Genomic DNA, 19,736 nt, shown 5'->3' on the forward strand with positions numbered 1-19,736 from the left:
ATCATAGCAAGATGTGGCAATTACGATGCATAGAAATTATACGGGGTAGTCAAATGAAAACAAGACATATGGAGAAAAGTAAGTAAACTGTTTATATTTCAAAAGTAATTGTCATAAGTGTTAATACATTTACCTCATTGTGTCACAAGACGGTCAGTACTTTCATGGAAAAATGTTTGTGGTTGCCTATGGAACCATGATTACACACAGACATGCACCTCTTCACCTGAAGCAAATCGATGGTCACAAATGTCTTTCTTCAGGGCTCCAAAAATATGGAAACCGCATGGGGAGAGATTGGGACTGTATTGAGGATATGTAAGGGCTTCCCAGTGAAACTTCTGCAATGTAGTCAAAACAACTTCGGCAGCATGTGGGCATACACTGTTCTGACTATGTTGCAGAAGTCTTGTTGGGAAGCCTTCCCACATCCTCCATACAGTCCCGATCTCTCCCCATATGATTTCCATATTTTTGGAGTCCTAAAGAAAAACATTCATCGCCGTCACTTTGCTTCAGATGAAAAGGTGCATGCCTGAGTACGATTGTGGTTCCGTAGCCCACCACAAACATTTTTTAATGAAGGCATTGACCGTCTTGTCTCACAGTGGCATAAATGTATTAACAGTTACAGTGATTACTTCTGAAATAATAAACAGTTTACTTACTTTTTTCCACCTGTCTTATTTTCATTTGACTGCCCCTTACACAAATAACTCAGTCTCCTGGGAGAGCAGTGTGCAAACCACATGCCCTTCCATATCTGCATCCAGTGATGCCAGTCGGCCCAGGATGATACAACAGCTGGTCAGTTCCGTTGGCCCTACATGGCATGTTCATGCGGAGTTTAGTTTTACACAAATAACTAAACTAAGTATCAACATGGACAAGAATTTTTCAATAATGATAAAAGCAAGAAAAGTAATAGCCCAAAAAATATAATTATTTAATGTAGTAACTGTGCAAAATCAAAAAGTTCAGACCTTTGGACATCTGCGAGTTAGAATTGTATTCAGACTCTTCTACAGGGTTCAAATCATTCTTGAAAATATCATACTCAAATGATACTTCTTGTTTTACTCTTTGATATTCTCCTGACTGTTCACCAAATTCATTCTGCTGCTCTTGCTTCAATGAGCTTCCACCAGAAGCTTTAGGTCCATGTTCTGAGTAGTTTCGTTCAGCACTGAACATGTCGGTAGTGAATTCTGTAACTAGTCGATCACGTGATGCTGACAGGCCCTGAAACAATGACATATCAAAGCTTGCTTGACATTTTGCTGGATTTCGGAGTTTAAAGGCATACATTTATGTTTTGCAACAGCAGTGTAACAAAATTTGTCTGTAGTTTGTGGCTGACATTACAATAACCTGATTCTGATAACAGCTTCAATCAAGATGCAATAAATAACTCTGTTGACAAGATTAACACTACAACAGACAAGAATAATAAAAATGGCAGGAATTGTCTCTCTGCTCTCACAAAGACCTTCAATTTATAAACCACACCTTGTTAATTCACAAATTAGATAATTATCTAACTAGGGCCACCATGCTATGATGGCTTACTTCATGTCTACATAACAGATGGCAAAGAGTAACTGTCTTGTCAAACACAGCAAACTCTCCTTTAAAAAGAAGACCAGTAGCACATGAAGCTCCTCAGGGCTCTATTGTCCATCATATTATTCTTCTGTTCTATATTAGTGATTTGCCCATCAATGTTAACTCTCCATCAGTTCAGTTTGCAGATGATATATATGTTTTAACTGAAAATCATGAAGCAGTAAAATATCTCACTGCATTTCAAATACAATTGACAACTTGGAAACCTGGGTACAGCTTACTGGGTTGACTGTGAATGTCTCAACAACAGGATCCATGAATAAAAATTCCTGCAAATTAAAACACTTCATAAAAACAAGGCTGCAGATGAAGCAGAACATGTCAAATTTCTACGACTTATCTACAAAGGAAATTAAACTGGAATGTGCAAATTGGATACCTCTTACGTAAGTTATGAAGCTTTGCACTTGCAAATTCAAATATTATCCAGTGCCACAACAATGGAAACACAGAAAACTGTGTACCACAATTACATTAAATCAGTAAGATAGTATGGCACTGTTTTGGAGAAGCTCTGGTAAAATACTGTGTATACTGAAGCCCCGAGGGTCACTACTGTGTGTTGCACATCCAAGGGAACTATATCGACCACTTTTTATTTATATTTGTTTATTTTTGCTTTTGCTGGAACTTTCCATTCAATACCCCTCTCTAAATATCTTGTTATACAGTAAAGCAGAATTAATCAAGAAAAATAATTTCGATAATTCATACAGAACAAAAAATAAAGATATGAATATAATAGAGGAAAACACTTCACGCGGGAAAAATATATTTAAAAACAAAGATGATGTGACTTACCATACGAAAGCGCTGGCAGGTCGATAGAAACACAAACAAACACATACATACACACAAAATTCTAGCTTTCGCAACCAATGGTTGCTTCGTCAGGAAAGAGGGAAGGAGAGGGAAAGACAAAAGGATGTGGGTTTTAAGGGAGAGGGTAAGGAGTCATTCCAATCTCGGGAGCGGAAAGACTTACCTTAGGGGGAAAAAAGGACAGGTATACACTCGCGCGCGCGCACACACACACACACACACACACACACACACACACACACACACACACACACATATCCATCCACACATACACAGACACAAGCAGACATTTGTAAAGGCAAAGAGTTTGGGCAGAGATGTCAGTCGAGGCGGAAGTACAGAGGCAAAGATGTTGTTGAAAGACAGGTGAGGTATGAGCGGCGGCAACTTGAAATTAGCGGAGGTTGAGGCCTGGCGGATAACGAGAAGAAAGATAGTTTTATACTGCCTGTTCACTGATTAATATTATGTTCTCAGATTCCCTAATATAAGGGAATGAAAATTTTCAACAGACTAAAGAACAAGAATGTCCTAAAGATGAAGCTAGAGAAAAAAAAAACCCAACAACAACAACTCTGTAGGAAAAGAAAGATGCTATTTACATAAAGATGGTAAATTAAGTTACAGACAGCACAATTAAAAGACACACATAAGCTTTCGGGCACAGTCTACATCAGAAATAGAAAGAGAACAATATACCATTCCTTCACACAAGCAAGCACACCTCACACACATGACAGGCAACTCGGCAGCTCGGCCCGAGCTCCCTTTTTTTCAAACTCCGTGCTATCTAGTTTGTTTAAATTTTAGTTCAATTAACTCACACCAATACTAAGTTGACCCGTTCTTAAACCACTGTAGGTTGTGTCTACAATAAGTGAAAGAATGGCTGCTGTTTAAGTTCACACCCATGGCAGATGCATCTGCAGCGATGAGTACTCTCTCGCCCAGTATACTGAATGCCTCAAAAAAGCCTTCTCAGACAGGCAATACCCTCCAGACCTAAATCGCAAACAGCTCTCCTGTGCTATATCCTCACACATACTTGATCCCCACATCCATCCCAAGAACCAAGAACAAAGATGCAGCCACCTTGTCACCCAGTACCAACCTCGACAGGAATGAGCGAACCACATCCTTCGTCAGGGCTTTGATTATCTATCATCATGCCCTGAAATGAGGGATATCCAACCCAAAGTAATTCCAACCCCTACCGAAGTGGTGTTCTGCCACCCACCCAACCTCCACAATATCCTAGTCCATCCCTATTCCACTCCCTCCCCCAATTTCCTGGTACAGGAATCATACCCTTGTGGAAGACCCAGATGCAAGACCTCCCAAACCATCTACCCAGCACCACCTTCTCTAGTCCTCTCACATGCTTATGTACCCCATCAGAGGCTGGGCCACCTGTGAAAGCAGCCACGTTATATAGCAGCTCTGCTGCAAACCCTGCACAGCATGACAACCCACTAGCTGTCAATTGGAACGAATGGCCACTGCCAAACTGTTGCCACAAACCAGGTGGACCACCCCGTGGCACAAAATGCAGCAGAGCACAACATGCGGGATTTCAATGGCTGCTTCACAACCTGTGCTGTCTGTATCCTTCCCGTCACCACCAACTTTTCTGAGCTGCACAGATGGGAGCTATCCTTGCAGCACATCCTTCACCCCCGTAACCTCCCTGGCCTAAACCTGAGGTGACTTACTGACCCGCCAGCCCCCACCCAACACTCTGTGTGTGTGTGTGTGTGTGTGTGTGTGTGTGTAATGTTTAAAAAGTAACTACCACATATGGATCAAGACTTGTTCAGATTCACTTTGAGATTGGAAGGTTCTAAAATACAGGATGAATTAAAATTAAGTACACAATTTCAAAACATAGCACATTACAATAGAAAAGGTATTGCACAGAGGGAAACAGAATAAAGTTTTTCGGCACATTACAAACATTCAATTCACACAACTCATGACACAATGTATAGTAAATAGATAATCATACTTATGAAAAACGCTTCGTAACATGCCTACATCATCGATGAACAGCTGCAGTGTTGTGAAAACTCAAAGGCCATTTAGTATTTTACGAATTGGAGTGCAAATAAATTACACTTCATAAAATTATATCATAAGAAAGCACGAGAGATAGGTGAAAATGAAGAGCAATGCAGACTTTACTGAGTAACACCTGCTGCGCACTTAACTCATTATTGTGACAATGGCTGTTGATACGAAGATGAGGAGGATATAATGTGACAGAGTTGGAACACACTGCATCTCCCGATACCAAGTCAAACAGAATACCTGATACCACAACTGTGTATTCTAATTGCTCACTATGTAGTGTGTCTAATTTGTGTACTCATATGTTTTACTATGACATGATCTTTTATTCAACTTCTACTGCTTGTTTATGTAGCTTTAAGCCACTTATTTAATTTTCTTATGCAAATTAAGAGTTTAAAGAAAATTCTTGCAGTTGTAAACATGTTTACATTCCTGGAATTGAACTTCTAACATTTCTTCACACCAAAAGGTGGGAGTGAACATTTCATGTGAATACTGAAATTACGAGAGTAATTAATTTCCTGTTGTTATTTGGATGTAATTTAAAAGATTAGTTAAAATAATTGTTACAAAATGTAACACAGTATAATATCATACACAGATTGTAACACATTCTTAAATTTCGGTATATTGATAATTTTTACTTATGGACCGTCTGACAGCAACTGAATAAAACACAATTATAGTGCCATACGCATTTCACCTTTATTTTCAGCAAGGCATCATCAGTGGCAGGTTGCGTGGACAATTTCTTACATATTACGCTCCTGTTGCATTTTTGGTGTTGTTCTTCTTCTTACGAACACCAATTTGCGTTTTTTTCCCCACATTCCACAGCACTATGAACTGAACGCTTGTTTTAATATGGTCCATAAGTAAAAATTATCAATATACCGTAATATTACATGCAACTGAGGAAGACAGGACTACAAAAGTTGAACATTCTTAAATATTTTTATTCCAAAGTAGTTTTTCTAATTTATAGAGATCCTGGATGAGTGTAAATTTTTTCCATAATTACAACTTTTGATTGTAACCAGTTAATATTAAGCTTTCAGTAATATAACATTATACTATCGATTGCTGAAATATTTCTTAAGATTACATAGCAGTGACCACATGAGGCAGTCTTTGTAGAGTTGTGTGGCAGTTTTTGGGCCAGACTTTCTGAGATCAAGTCTGCACCAGTCAGTATAATGTAAGAATCAATGTAAACTGTCCTACTGATTTTGAAAAACTTTTTGATTTTGCTATTTAGTAATCAGAGTGCTAACACCATTTTCCCTCCCCGTGTACCACTGCCCTGATATATAAAAAGTTCTTACTGCAGTAGAGTATCATCATTGAATTACCAACCTACGACGATGAAATTCAAAGCTAAATTAAATTCAGTTTAACAATACGATTAAAAGCTGAAGTCAATAACGTCTTCAGTCACCTTTCAGAAGAACCACTCACACAGAATGTCGAAGAACATTTTTGTATCCTCTGTTGTAGCTGAACACACATTAGTGATTGATGAGTGGCAATTCCCAGGCTTCAATGAAGTATGCTTTTATTACAGGAACACAACAAATCCGAGTTCAATGTCAAATACAATAACAACTGAAATAATATGAGTAACAGAATCAAGTCCCTAGCGACGTCGGCCCAATGATCACACTAGCACAAATAGAGAGTCAATGTTTCATAATAGCACTACCAGTACAGTGGCATGGAGTCCTGGGAAGATCAAGGCTCGAGGAAACAGGACGCTCAGATGAAGACTGCTGCCAAAGAGCAATGATGATGCCCCTGGTGGCGCCTGTTAGCAGTCAGTGTGTAAACAGAGCATTTATTGACAGTAAAGGTTCCAAACATGGGATGTAATAATGAGGCATGTAAACAGCCTCTGGAGGAGGAGCGCCTGCAGTCCTGGTGCACACCACAAGCTGGTTGTGGGCTTTGTGCTGGAAACACAAGTGCCGGATAGGTAGCCTCTGTAATAGCATATTCCACAAATCAAAAGGCCCCTCAATCTTTTGGGGTGAAGTAGCGCCAAATAAATTGAATTCTAGCAAAATCAATTCGCATTCCTTGGAAGAGTTAGTATTTTCTGATTAAGAAATCCAGATGTTATATACACCTTCCCGGAAGTGTGAAAACTTTTTGATCACTTGACACTCACTATTCGTAGAAACCATCTTCTTCTATTAGCCTGAACATACCCATATAGAAATGCTGCTGCAGTCCTTTGTCAGCGTTCTTCAAAGCCTGCACCAAATACAGATTGTAGTGCTTCACTGAATTTATACTAGGTTTCCAAAGAAGTTCCTGCCAAATGATTCCACAAGAACCCAGCAGCACATATATAGCCACAGAGGTACCTCACACATGGACATCTTAATTAACGATACATGTACAGTAGCCAGAACTAGTTTTATTTACACCATTATGAAGTAACATACCCAACATATTTTAATGCAAATGTTCATATAGCAGGGACTAACATCACAATGATGATGAATTCATTAAAGACATAGCACTTGTTCAAACTTGAGAAGCATGGAGTAGGAACCTGGCCAAGACTTATTCAAAGGAACTATCCCAGCATTTGCTTAAGTGATTAGGAAAACTAAAGAAACTCGATGAGTCCTGAGCCTGAATCATTGTTCTGCACCACTCACAGAGCTGCAGGTGAGTGGCAGGTAGTTCACTTGATAGACTGAATCCCAATTATTATTATTATTATTATTATTATTACGTTTCTGTGTGTGTGTGTGTGTGTGTGTGTAGACTTATTTAGAACTTTAAGACATAATCACTTATGATTCATGAGGAACCTAAACAGAAATAACTGCTTTGTTGAAGGGTTAGTGCTCCTGTCAACATGGCAAATGCTGTAATTCAGCACGTTACATTCATGTTACAAAACCTCGTACTGACAGTCCCTGGTGACAGTCAGCATGACAGTTAAGCACAGGGCAGGTATGACATGTGACATCAGTTCATTTGATCAGAGGTGTCCAACTCATGTGACACTCCAACTATGAGGTCATGCAGACATTAGGCTTTTACATGTGCCGCTGTCAAGAGTGTACCCCATGGATATCTTGACTGACTGGCGGAGTCAACTGCCATGGGTTAAATGTGTTGATGACAGTAGTTTTAACTGGAGATAGATAGATCATAAATTACTCACCAACTGCATGCTTTTCGACAACAATTGGAAAGCAGCCATACCCACCAAAACAACCACCCTGCTATGACCCAAAGCAGCTACTGGCACACAGGTGTACTTCTGCTAACAGCATGTCAACAGATATTAGATATTAGTCTGTGGGCGCAGAACACCACTACTGAATACTTATACTATGAACTACTTCTGACCAGTCTCGAAGAGTTATGGTGAGTGGTTAAAAATCCATGGAACACAAGAGTTTCTCAACACTTTCAGTGTCTTACCGAGTCTCTGAAACGACACATTGCTGCAATCATCAGAGCAAAAGGAGTGTGAACATACTGTGTGAGGTTGGTATTTCCAATTCAACTGCTTATAAGTGTCTGTATTGTATCACATCTTGCAGTAATCATACTAAGTATTAACATTACTTTTGCTGCACCAAACTGATACATCAGTTTTATGCACTTCACTTATGTATTACATTTAAACATAAATTTTTCATCTGGGCCTATGAGTTTTCTTTAATTTAGTGAATTAGCAAGCAGTATGTTAAATGGCAGACCTCATAATTTCATAACTATAATTATGTTTGGAACACATCAGTTCTTACAGGATCAAATCCTACAAAATCCATTGTTTTAGTTCTCTTTGTGCGTATAGTCTTAGGCTAGTTAACTTAGAAGGTAAATTGCTTTTTGTAGACCATTCTCTTTCTCTGATCAAACTGTGACATCTTCTGCACATAAAGGACAATTCAGAGTAGCCTCTTTATCTAATACCTGCAAGAAATACAGCTTTCCATTAATGCACGAAATTGTTTATGCTGGTGCAGCTCATTGTTTCCATACTGGGGAGGGCTCCAACATGTAACAGTTGGAGGTATGGCTCCACCCTCTCTAAGAAGTTTACATGCTACATCTCTCTGCCTTTTCATAATCAGATACTAAACAACACCAAATGCTAACTCTGAGATCAGATATAGGTAGCATATTACCCACCGACAAAACTTTACCAATCACTTATCACAACAAATTGTATTAAAAATAACATATTTTGGAGAGATCTTTAATGTGGCGTATGTTAGCATTACTGTGTACTCAATATTTTTCATGTTCTTGATTCCAGACTTGAGATCCTTAATGATTTTCATGTGCATTCAGTCTTCAGCGTTTATGAGTTCCCAGTACAAAACAGTGTGTTTTACATCGTGGGTCCTATGCTATGACTGGCTAAGAGAAGAAAACTGAGCAGCCCCCAACGTTGATTTTTGGTACTTATGGTATATAAATTTATATTCATGCATTACAGAAATATGCAGTTTAAGTGATAAGTTGCATTAAAGATCTCTCGAAAAAACAGCGTTTTTGGTACCTGTTGCACCAAAGTGTTGGGATATGTGGCATCATTGGCTAAACTGTTACTGTACATTGCTTGGCTAAACTGTTACCGTACGTTGCTCCATTAAGATTATATGTATACCTTTGCCTATATTTGCACTGTTCTTGTTTTTGATTGATATTTAGATTGGGCCTGGAAACACCAAGTCCATTTACTTTCACACTAAGCTCATGTTCCAAATGTTTGCCAGATGAATTCCACACTAAATTCATAAGTGCTGTTTTCAGCCTTGCGGTATGCTATAGTTATTTGCAATAAAATTAAACTCACAAGAACTCGGGCACTATACACTTACAAAAAGAAACTTGCTAATAATACACTTTATCCCACAAATGCCATTAACTAGAACCCCTGACCCAGGGTTCTGAGTGACTTTCCTAAACTGTATCCCTTTCACTTACACTCTCCAGTCCTCTTTCTTCATCACTCTTCCTTCCCCTTCAAATCTTGCACCAGAAGAAGGAGCCACTGGTTCTGATATCTTATAAAAGTTAAATCCTTTTGTGTGTGTGTTCCCATGTCACCATTTGATGAGTAGATTTTTTTATCTGCTCATTTACATTAAGTTAAATGTTGAATATTTTTGCCAGCCACCTGATTCTGCTGTGACAATTCAAGAGTCTTTTTATTTATTAAGATGGTGCCTGTTCTATCGACATGTCCGAAAGAACAGATACCATCGGTGACCAAGCACCTCGTTAGAATGAAATTACAATTAAATGAACACCCTTAGCTGCTTACAGGCGTTGACATACGTCAACGGGGACAGATGAAAATGTGTGCACTGACCGGGACTCGAACCCGGGATCTCCTGCTTACATGGCAGACGCTCTATCCATCTGAGCCACCGAGGACACAGACGATAGTGCGACTGCAGGGATTTATCTCTGGCACACCTCCTGCGAAACCCACATTCTCAACGTATTGTCCCGCACTACATTCGTAGTGCCCCCGCCCATTATACTCATTACTTGCAGCGCGTTGCCTATTCCCGTAAGAGTTCGGGCACTGTTTGTGCATTCGCACAGAGGAAGAACATGGTCAAATGGCCGGTGAGCCTTAACTATATATTTACTAAGATGGTATATGTTCTTTCGGACTGCGTCCTCGGTGGCTCAGATGGATAGAGCGTCTGCCATGTAAGCAGGAGATCCCGGGTTCGAGTCCCAGTCGGGGCACACATTTTCATCTGCCCCATTGATGTATGTCAACGTCTGTAAGCAGCTACGGGTGTTCATTTCATTGTAATTTCATTCTAACGAGCTGCTTGGTACTGACGGTATCTGTTCTTTCGGACATGTACAAAAGAACAGATACCATCTTAGTAAATATATAATTAAGGCTCACCGTCCACTTGACCATCTTCTTCTTCTGTGCAAATGCACAAACAATGCCTGAACTCTTACGGGAATCGGCAACGCGCTGCGAGTAATGAGTATAATGGGCGGACGGCACTACGAATGTAGTGCGGGACAATACGTTGAGAATGTGGGTTTCGTGGGAGGCGTGCCAGAGATAAATCCCTGCAGTCATGCTATCCTGTGTGTCCTTGGTGGCACAGATGGATAGAGCGCCTGCCATGTAAGCAGGAGATCCCGGGTTCGAGTCTCGGTCGGGGCACACATTTTCATCTGTCCCCGTTGATGTATGTCAACGCCTGTAAGCAGCTAAGGGTGCTCATTTCATTGTAATTTAATTCTAGTGTCATTCACAGGTCAGCAGTGCATAAATACCCAGATCATGCACTGCTAGTTGGGGTCGACTAACCTAACCTGGTATAGACCAGGATTTCTATGGATTCATAGCAGGGGGTACAGACAGACAGTCATAGGGGAAGTACTCTTCATCATGTTCTCCGAAAACTTGCATGAGCAGTTAGTTCCCCAGTTCACATGCAACGGAAATATCTTAGACCTTGTAGCTGAAAATAGGCTGGACGTTATCAACAATGTCGGTACAGGAATAGGGATTAGCAATCATGATGTCATTATAGCAACTATGGTTACAAAAGTTAAAAAATCAGTCAAGAAGACTAGGAGAGTATTTCTGCTAGAAAGAGCAGATAAGAAGTTCTTAGCATCTCGTTAAGACAGCGAACTGACATCACTTAGTTCCAGTAAGATGGACATAGAGAAATTATGGGCACAGTTTAAAGAGGTTGTAAATCACGGTCTAGAGAATTACATGCCTAGTAAATGGATTAATATAGCCTTGGGAGAGCCAGCCCTGACAAAACTCTACCATCTGGTGAGCAAGATGTATGAGACAGGCTAAACACCCTCAGACTCAAGAACAATATAATAATTCAAATTCCAAACAAAGCAGGTGCTGACAGATGAGAAAATTACTGAACTATCAGTTTAATAAGCCACAGCCGCTAATTACTAACACGAATTCTCTACAGATGAATGGAAAAACTGGTAGAAGGCGACCTCGGGGAAGATCAGTTTGGATTCCATAGAAGTATTGGAACACGTGAGGCAATACTGACCCTACGACTTGTCTTAGAGAATAGATTAAGGAAAGGCAAGTCTATGTTTCTAGCATTTGTAGACTTAGAGAAAGCTTTTGACAATGTTGATTGGAATTCTCTCTTTCATATTCTGAAGGTGGCAGAGGTAAAATACAGGGAGCGAAAGGCTATTTACAATTTGTACAGAAACCAGATGGCAGGAAAGGGAAGCAGTGGTTAGGAAGGGAGTGAGACAGGGTTGTAGCCTATCCCCGATGTTAGTCAATCTGTATATTGAGCAAGCAGTAAAGGAAACAAAAGAAAAATTCAGAGTATGAATTAAAATCCATGGAGAAGAAATAAAAAGTTTGAGGTTCGCCGATGACATTGTAATACTGTCAGAGACAGCAAAGAACCTGGAAGAGCAGCTGAACGGAATGGACAGTGTCTTGAAAGGAGGATATAAGATGAACATCAACAAAAGCAAAATGAGGATAATGGAATGTAGTCGAATTAAATCAGGTGAAGCTGCGGGAATTAGATTAGGAAATGAGACGCTTAAAGTAGTAAATGAGTTTTGCTATTTGGGGAGCAAAATTACTGATGATGTCGAAGTAGAGAGGATATAAAATGTAAACTGGCAATGGCAAGGAAAGCGTTTCTGAAGAAGAGAAATTTGTTAACATCGAGTATAGATTTGAGTGTCAGGAAGCCGTTCCTGAAAGTATTTGTATGGAGTGTAGCCATCCATGTATGGAAGTGAAACGTGGACGATAAATAGTTTAGACAAGAAGAGAATAGAGGCTTTCGAAATGTGGTGCTACAGAAGAATAATGAAGATTAGATGGGTAGATCACATAACTAATGAGGAGGTATTGAACAGAATTGGGAAGAAGAGAAATTTGTGGCACAACTTGACTATAAGAAGGGATCAGTTGGTAGGACATATTCTGAGGCACCAAGGGATCACCAATTTAGCATTGGAGGACAGCGTGGAGGGTAAAAATCGTAGAGGGAGAGCAAGAGATGAATACACTAAACAGATTCAGAAGGATGTAAGTTGCAATAGGTACTGGGAGATGAAGAAGCTTGCACAGGATAGAGTAGCATGGAGAGCTGCATCTAACCAGTCTCTGGACTGAAGACCACAACAACAACAACAACAACAACAAAGAGATTCGGAAACTGCGAGCAAGCAGAGGCTGTTGCACTCTCAGTTCAAAAGAGAATGCACAAACGGTGACAAGCAAAGATTAGTACAGATTTGTGCATCTGTGAAAAAATCTATGTGCACAGCATACAACTACTACCACCATCATACCTTAGCTAACGATCTGGCAGAGAACCCCAGAAAATTCTGGTCCTATGTAAAATCACTAAGTGTATTCAAGGCTATCCAGTCACTTGTTGACCAGTCTGGTGTGGCAGTTGAGGACAGCAAAACAAATGCTGAAGTTTTAAATTTCACATTCAAGAAATCGTTCAAGCAGGAGGAAACAATAAACATACCGTCGTTGACCATCAAACAGATTCACGTATGGGTGACATAGTAATAAGCATCCCTGACATAGAGACAGAACTGAAGGAGTTGATAACAAATAAGTCACCAGGTCTGGATGGTATACCAATTCGGTTTTGCAAAGAGTGCTCTACAGCATTGGCCCCTTACTTAGCTTGCATTTATCGTAAATCTCTCACCCAGCACAAAGTCCCAAGCAGCTAGAAAAAATCACAGGTGACTCCTGCATACAAAAGGGGCAAGAGAATGGACCCACAAAATTACAGACCAATATCCCTAACATTGGTTTGCTGCAGAATCCCAGAAAATTCATTTCGAACACAATAAATTTTCTTGAGACTGAGAAGCCTATGTCCACGAATCAGCATGGTTTTAGAATGCATTACTCATGCAAAAGTCAGCCTACCCTTTTCTCACGTGATATACCAGAAACTATGAATACACGGCAACAGGCAGATTCCATATTTCTAGATTTTTGGAAAGCATTTGACACAGTGTAGTGGTTCGAGAATTTCTGTGTAAATTCTAGAACCACTCAGCCTTCTACCATCTTGAACACACAATATTCTGGATATGAGTGTGGGATGGTAGAATCCTACCTACTGCACGTCACATGTTTGTGTGTGCAGGTTTAAAATCATCACAGGAAGAAAGTAGACGTGGCAGATGAAAGGCACTGACAAGTACCTGTCAGGCAATCCACAGATGTTTAGTGAGTGTGTAAGGAAGAACCATGGAGTTTATATGCAGATCTGTGCTTATTGGGTCATTGACTATTGTTATTAAAACAAAGACAGTTGACAAAGAACACTAGGAAACTCTTGACGTAACCTTGCTATAGACAAGACTTATTTTCTGATTTATGTTAAGGAAAGTAATGGTATCAAAGCCAACTTTCTTTTAACTGTAATTCAATTTGTTTCTGACATTTGATTGTACGAGAGACGTACTGGAAGTTATATATTTATGTTGAAAGTGAGAGTTTTATCGTGTATGTAAGTCAAATACATCGTTAACTAACAAAAAGCAAAGTTTGTATATCTACTTATTTCATAAGTAGAAAGAGTCTAGAAATCTCTGTACCTAGCATTATTCGATGAAGAAAAAGTCAAGAGAGTTTCCAGTAGCCAGCAATCCAGTAAAGAAGAGTGGCTGCAAATTCCAAGTAAGTCACTTCTTATAGAAGGTTTTGAGGAATAAACCGAAACAACCCAGATTCACACTCACATTTTAAGTCGGAAATGCTAGAACATGGCGACTTGTGTGAAAGGAATGAGAAAACAGGAATTTTAAGTTAAAAACAAGAAAAGAAGGTGTTACATGTTGCCATAGCAACCAAACATAATAAGACAACAGGATTACTCTGAGAAATTGGAATATGTTCAGGTATCCTATAGAGCTAAATTTAAACGGAAAAACAGTGAAGAAATGAAAAATTCACAATGATAAAAACAGTAAAGAAGATTTCAACGTATTTGTCTAATAAGAAGTATGCGTAGAATGCTTCAACCAAGAAGATTCAGTGCGGGAAGTATACAGCTCTTACACACATCGCAGGGATGCAGATGCGGAAACCAACATACATCCGACGCCGCCGGCACCAGCTGTTATTATTCAACGGTGCTGACCTGCCTACACATTCGCTCACCTACGCAACGTGAATTCTACGCTGGGTGAGCGTGAAACAAAACTTGATTACTTTAGTATGAAGTTGTAGAAGATACTGTTGAGTGAACTTTTATTGTGTGATTATCATATTTAAAGTTAGTTTTAAATGCTTAAAAGAGCTAACGCATATAAAAGTATGGAAAATATACAACAGGTTGGGGAAACTCAAGACCCAGCTATGGCCATGAAAATTGGCAAAGAAGTGCCTGACTGGGCTGAGTTGATAAATTTAATCAAAGCTCAGAGTCTTTAGTTAAACTCATTAAACTCTCAATTAAATGCCCAGAGTGTGACTCTAAGTAAAGAACTAGACTTAGTAAATTCTCAGTTAAATACCCAGAGTGAAGCTTTAAATGCTTAGAGTGAAACTCTAAATATTCAAACGACAAATTTAGGTTTGCTACAAGCCAAAGTCAACTCTCAAAGCAAAGAATTTAGTAATCTATGCGAAGGCATGGGTGCTTTGAAGACTGAATTCGAGGCAATAAATAATGAAGTAAAGAATTTAAAAGTAGATTTAAAGAACGAGTTGACAAATTCTTTGACCACTCATATAAATCATATGTTTACTGACCTTAGTCAGAAACAGAGTAACACTTTTCAAGATTCATCGAAAAGGTTAGAACTTAACATTGAGAGCAAATGTAATAATGTAGAATCCGAACTTACTGAAAAGTTAGGATCTTTTGAAAACGTGTATGATGTTAAGTATAATGATGTAAGGCAGGGGTTGAATAATTTGAAAGATACTGTAGATAAGCAGAATAAATTAATGCCAGTCATTCAATCGCAAATTACAGGTGTCAATACATGGGTAGATAATGTAGGAAGAAATTTCTAAAGAAAATAGCTAATTCTTATATTATAAATGTAATTTATTTGGAGGAACAATTTGGAGAAATTATAGATTGAAAGGTTACTGAGAGGATAATATCCGGAAACATATTGCCTATTCCTTCTTTCAAACTTAATGATACCAGGAAGGGTATGGACGACCTGTGGAGAGAATTTAAGCTTATCCAAGATATAAAGTAGAAAAAAGGGTAACTTCACCTAATGTTGTATTAACTAGTGAAGCAGTGACTGATTTACAATGGGTAGCTAATTCAGAGTTATCTAGACAATTCCCTAAATTTAAGCTGGACGGAGATGTACATCCGACCTATTTCTTAAAAAGATTTAACCAAGCTTTATCAAAAATTGGGAAGATTCCAAGAAGATCGAATTTGCTTCGGGGTACCTTCAAGGGAAAGCCTCAGAATGGGGAACAGTAAATATTGACGATTTTTCCTCTTGGGGAGACTTTCAAAAGAAATTTAAAGAGAAGTATTGGTCTGCTAGTGCTCAAAAAAGTTAATATCAGATATATGAGAACCAGAATATTATAATAATAGTTGGGGTACTATAAGGAAATATTTCAATTGGCATTTAACATGAGCAAAGTAGTTAGATACGCCAATGGAAGAAGAAGGATTAGTACATGTTTTAATTAGACGATTGCCAATCTATGCGAGAAAAGACATCTTGTGTAGTGGTTGGAAAACGACAGAAGAGTTGTTGTCTTTTGTTGACACACTTGATGCAATAAATAAGGACAACAACAAAACTTTACACCAAAGTGAAAGTTCAAACTACAAAAGAAATAGCAGAAATAATTTTAAAAAGCATGAGGCAAACTTAGCAAAAGTACACCAGTACAGTAAGAAGAGTTGTAAAGACAATTGTCAAAAGAAACACCCACCTTCAAATTTAGATCCGGTAGCTTCTCAAGAATTAGCACTGAGTAACCATAAAACCCCAGAATGGGACTTTAGTATCTTGTTTTGGTAACCAACCGGTAATTAGTAGTAATGAGGCAAACATTATTCGATCTGAATCCAGGGCCGGGGCCCGGGTCATGGAAATACATTAGAAGGCCTTATTCCATATAAGTATGTTAACTTTACACACAAAGGAATAGTTGCTGCTTGAAGAAGCAAGCTTAGCTACTAATAACCCACAACCTATAATAGCAGTGACAGTGGAAACTTCCGAGGTTAACATATTTATAGATTCGGACAGTGAGGTATCACTCATCTCAAGCACATTTTTTAACTTGATACAGAATAAACAGCACTTACCGTTATTGCCAGTGACTGGAGTATACATAATCAGGGTAATGGGAACAAAAAGTAAACTTGTAAAATATGAAACTCAAGTGAACTGTAGTATTGGACATATGTTATTTCGTCAAACGCTGTTAATAGTAGAAAATATTAATAGAGATGTAGTGTTTGGTTTAGATTGGTTGTTAGAGTTTAAAGTCATCTTAAACTTTGACAAGCATCTTCTTTGTTATGGTAGAGAGGACAGTAGATGCTGGACATCGTTTATAATAAATAGCCACAATGAGGACAAAAAAACTGAGTGTCAGTGCCTATGATGAACAACTACAGCAAAATTATCACCAAAAATCGATAATGTGGATCAACTGATATACAAATTGATATACAAGACAAAGTTAATGAATCCCTAATATTAACCGATCAACAAAGATGAGATTTGTATAAAATTTTAATGGAGTATGAAGTGGTGTTTTCCAATTGTCCAGGTAACATCAGTGACTATATCTGTAAGTCCAAAATCAAAGATGACACTCCTGTATCCAATACCGGTGAGTTTGAAGGAAGCAGTTTGGGATGAGATTGACAAAATGATTGATAATAATAGTATAGAACAAAGTTCCGGTGTAATGAATAATCCTCTGGTCATGGTGAAGAAAGCTACAGGCGGGGTACGATTAGTCTTAGACGCTTGTACATTAAATCGACATATGGAAACAGAGAGAGATCGATCAATTAATATCGACGAATTGTGATCCAAGTTTAAAACGGCAAGATTCTTTAGTAAAATGGACTTGACCGCGGGATATTGGCAGATAAAATTACATCCACAATCCAAAAAGTATTCAGCCTTTTTGTCTGATGGAAAATCTTATCATTTCTATGTATTGCCATTCGTACTTAATATCTCTGTGTCTGTATTTACACATGCATTAGATGAAGCAATAGGGAGTGACTTACTGAAGGATTTGATAATATATGTAGACGATATCTTAATAATATCAGCTACTGGGAAAGACCATTGTCCAACTGTGTGTAAGACACTGAAAAAATTTAAAGAAAAAAGTATTATGGTGAAGCTGTCTAAATCGTTTTTTGTGCGCCAGGAACTTAAGTTCTTAGGTCGTATTATAGGGGTAAAGGGAATTAGACCGGACCCTGAATGCATAAAAGCTATCAAAGAATGTCCGCAACCCAGAAATGTAAGACAATTAAAAGGATTTATAGGTACGGTCGGATACTATCGACAGTATGTACAAGGGCAAGAGTTAAAAGTTTATTAAGAAAGAGAGTACCGTGGACCTGGGATCAAGGTACAAATAATGCATTTGAGAATGTTAAAAGAGCACTTGTTGAGCCACACATATTACATCATCCAGTTATGGGCGAACCATTTAAATTTTCAACAGATGCATCTGCTTACGGTGTTGCTGCCAAACTTTTCCAAGGAGAATGGGATCCAAGTAATGTAGAACACAGAGCCATAGCTTTTGCTAGCTGTAGCCTAAATAAGGACTAACTAAATTACACAGCTACCAAAAAGGAACTACTGGCGATTGTGTGGAGTAATCAAAAGTTTCAAACTCTAGTACGGAGATCAGAAATCCATATTTATACAGATCATCAAGTTTTATCCTTTCTGATGAGTAGTCAATTACTACACAGTATGTTGGTGCGATGGATGCTTTTCCTACAGGAATATGATATTAAGATACAATACGTAAAAGGTTCTGAAAATATTTTACCCAATGCTTTATTGAGGCTACCCACAGGAACGGAAGAATTGAAACGTACGGAAGGGCCTGGCAATATTTTTGCCATTAATTTTATGTCAGCAGAATATCCAAACATGATTGTAAAGGAAATGGCTCAAAGAATAATAGGGAATATCCATCATAATCCTTATTTCACAGAAATATTTTCTATGTGTATCCAGAACTCGTTACCTCCTAATCAATTAGGAAAGTGGAAAATTATAGATCATACCTTGTTTTGGAGAGACAGCGTAACATCACATCATTGGCGCTTATGTATTCCGAAGGTAATGGAAGAAGAACTTGTGTGGTATGTTCACACAGGATATGGACGCTTTGGATCGAAAAATGTACATCCCATATACATAAGTTTTATTATTTCAAGAAACTACATAATCAAATAGCATCTTTGATTAGAACCTGTGAAACTTGCCAGAAAATAAAAGAGAATAATACTCATGTGAAATACAGAATGTATCCTATTATTCCTAAGTCATTACACAACCTCACAGCAGCGGGTTTTTTTGGGCCAATTCCACAAGGAAAGGGAGGAGTATCATATTTTGGTTATCATAGAATGCTGGTCAAAATATGTTAAACTATATCCCATTAAAAGAGCAAATACGCAGAAGGTTATACACTGTTTACAACAATACTTTCAAGAAGTAGGTAAACAAAAACGGTTTCTTATGGATAACGGACCACAATTTGTGAGTAACAAATTTAGAGAATTCCTAACATGAGAAAGTATGGTGTTAATATCCAATTATAACCTATCATCAAATCCATGTGAATGAGTAATAAAGGAAACTGGAAAATTACCTCATACTTACTGCCATGAAAAACGTACTTTGTGGGCAACAAAAATTAAGGACTTTGAACTTATCCTAAATGAATTACCCCATTTATCGACTGGATTGACACCTTTAGAAGTTATAGGCAAACCTTATTTAGGAGCACCTCTAATTAAGTTCTTTAATTGGCCTGAACAACCTAGAGTCAATTAAGAAGTAAATCAGTAAACAGTTTCTAAGAATTTAATTGAAAAGGCATCACAAAGAGTAAGTAAGCATAACGAAAAGGCTGTTGAACCTCAGTACCAAGTCGATGACCTGGTTCTTATAAGACAACATCTTCACAGCTCAACTCATAAGTTTTTCCA

At 38.4% G+C, this 19,736-nt stretch overlaps 1 protein-coding gene across 1 annotated transcript in view; it reads right to left on the reverse strand.

Annotated features, from left to right (window-relative positions):
* The window catches only part of LOC126458498 (transcription initiation factor TFIID subunit 7), a 68,196-nt gene that overhangs the window by 9,698 nt on the left and 38,762 nt on the right, over positions 1 to 19,736 (reverse strand). Inside the window, exon 6 of the mRNA XM_050095591.1 lies at positions 984 to 1,242. Coding sequence (XP_049951548.1) covers positions 984 to 1,242 — 259 coding nt within the window. The remainder of the gene's footprint in view (positions 1 to 983; positions 1,243 to 19,736) is intronic.

Source organism: Schistocerca serialis, chromosome 2, assembly GCF_023864345.2.
Source record: "Schistocerca serialis cubense isolate TAMUIC-IGC-003099 chromosome 2, iqSchSeri2.2, whole genome shotgun sequence".
NCBI classification, from domain to species: domain Eukaryota; kingdom Metazoa; phylum Arthropoda; class Insecta; order Orthoptera; family Acrididae; genus Schistocerca; species Schistocerca serialis.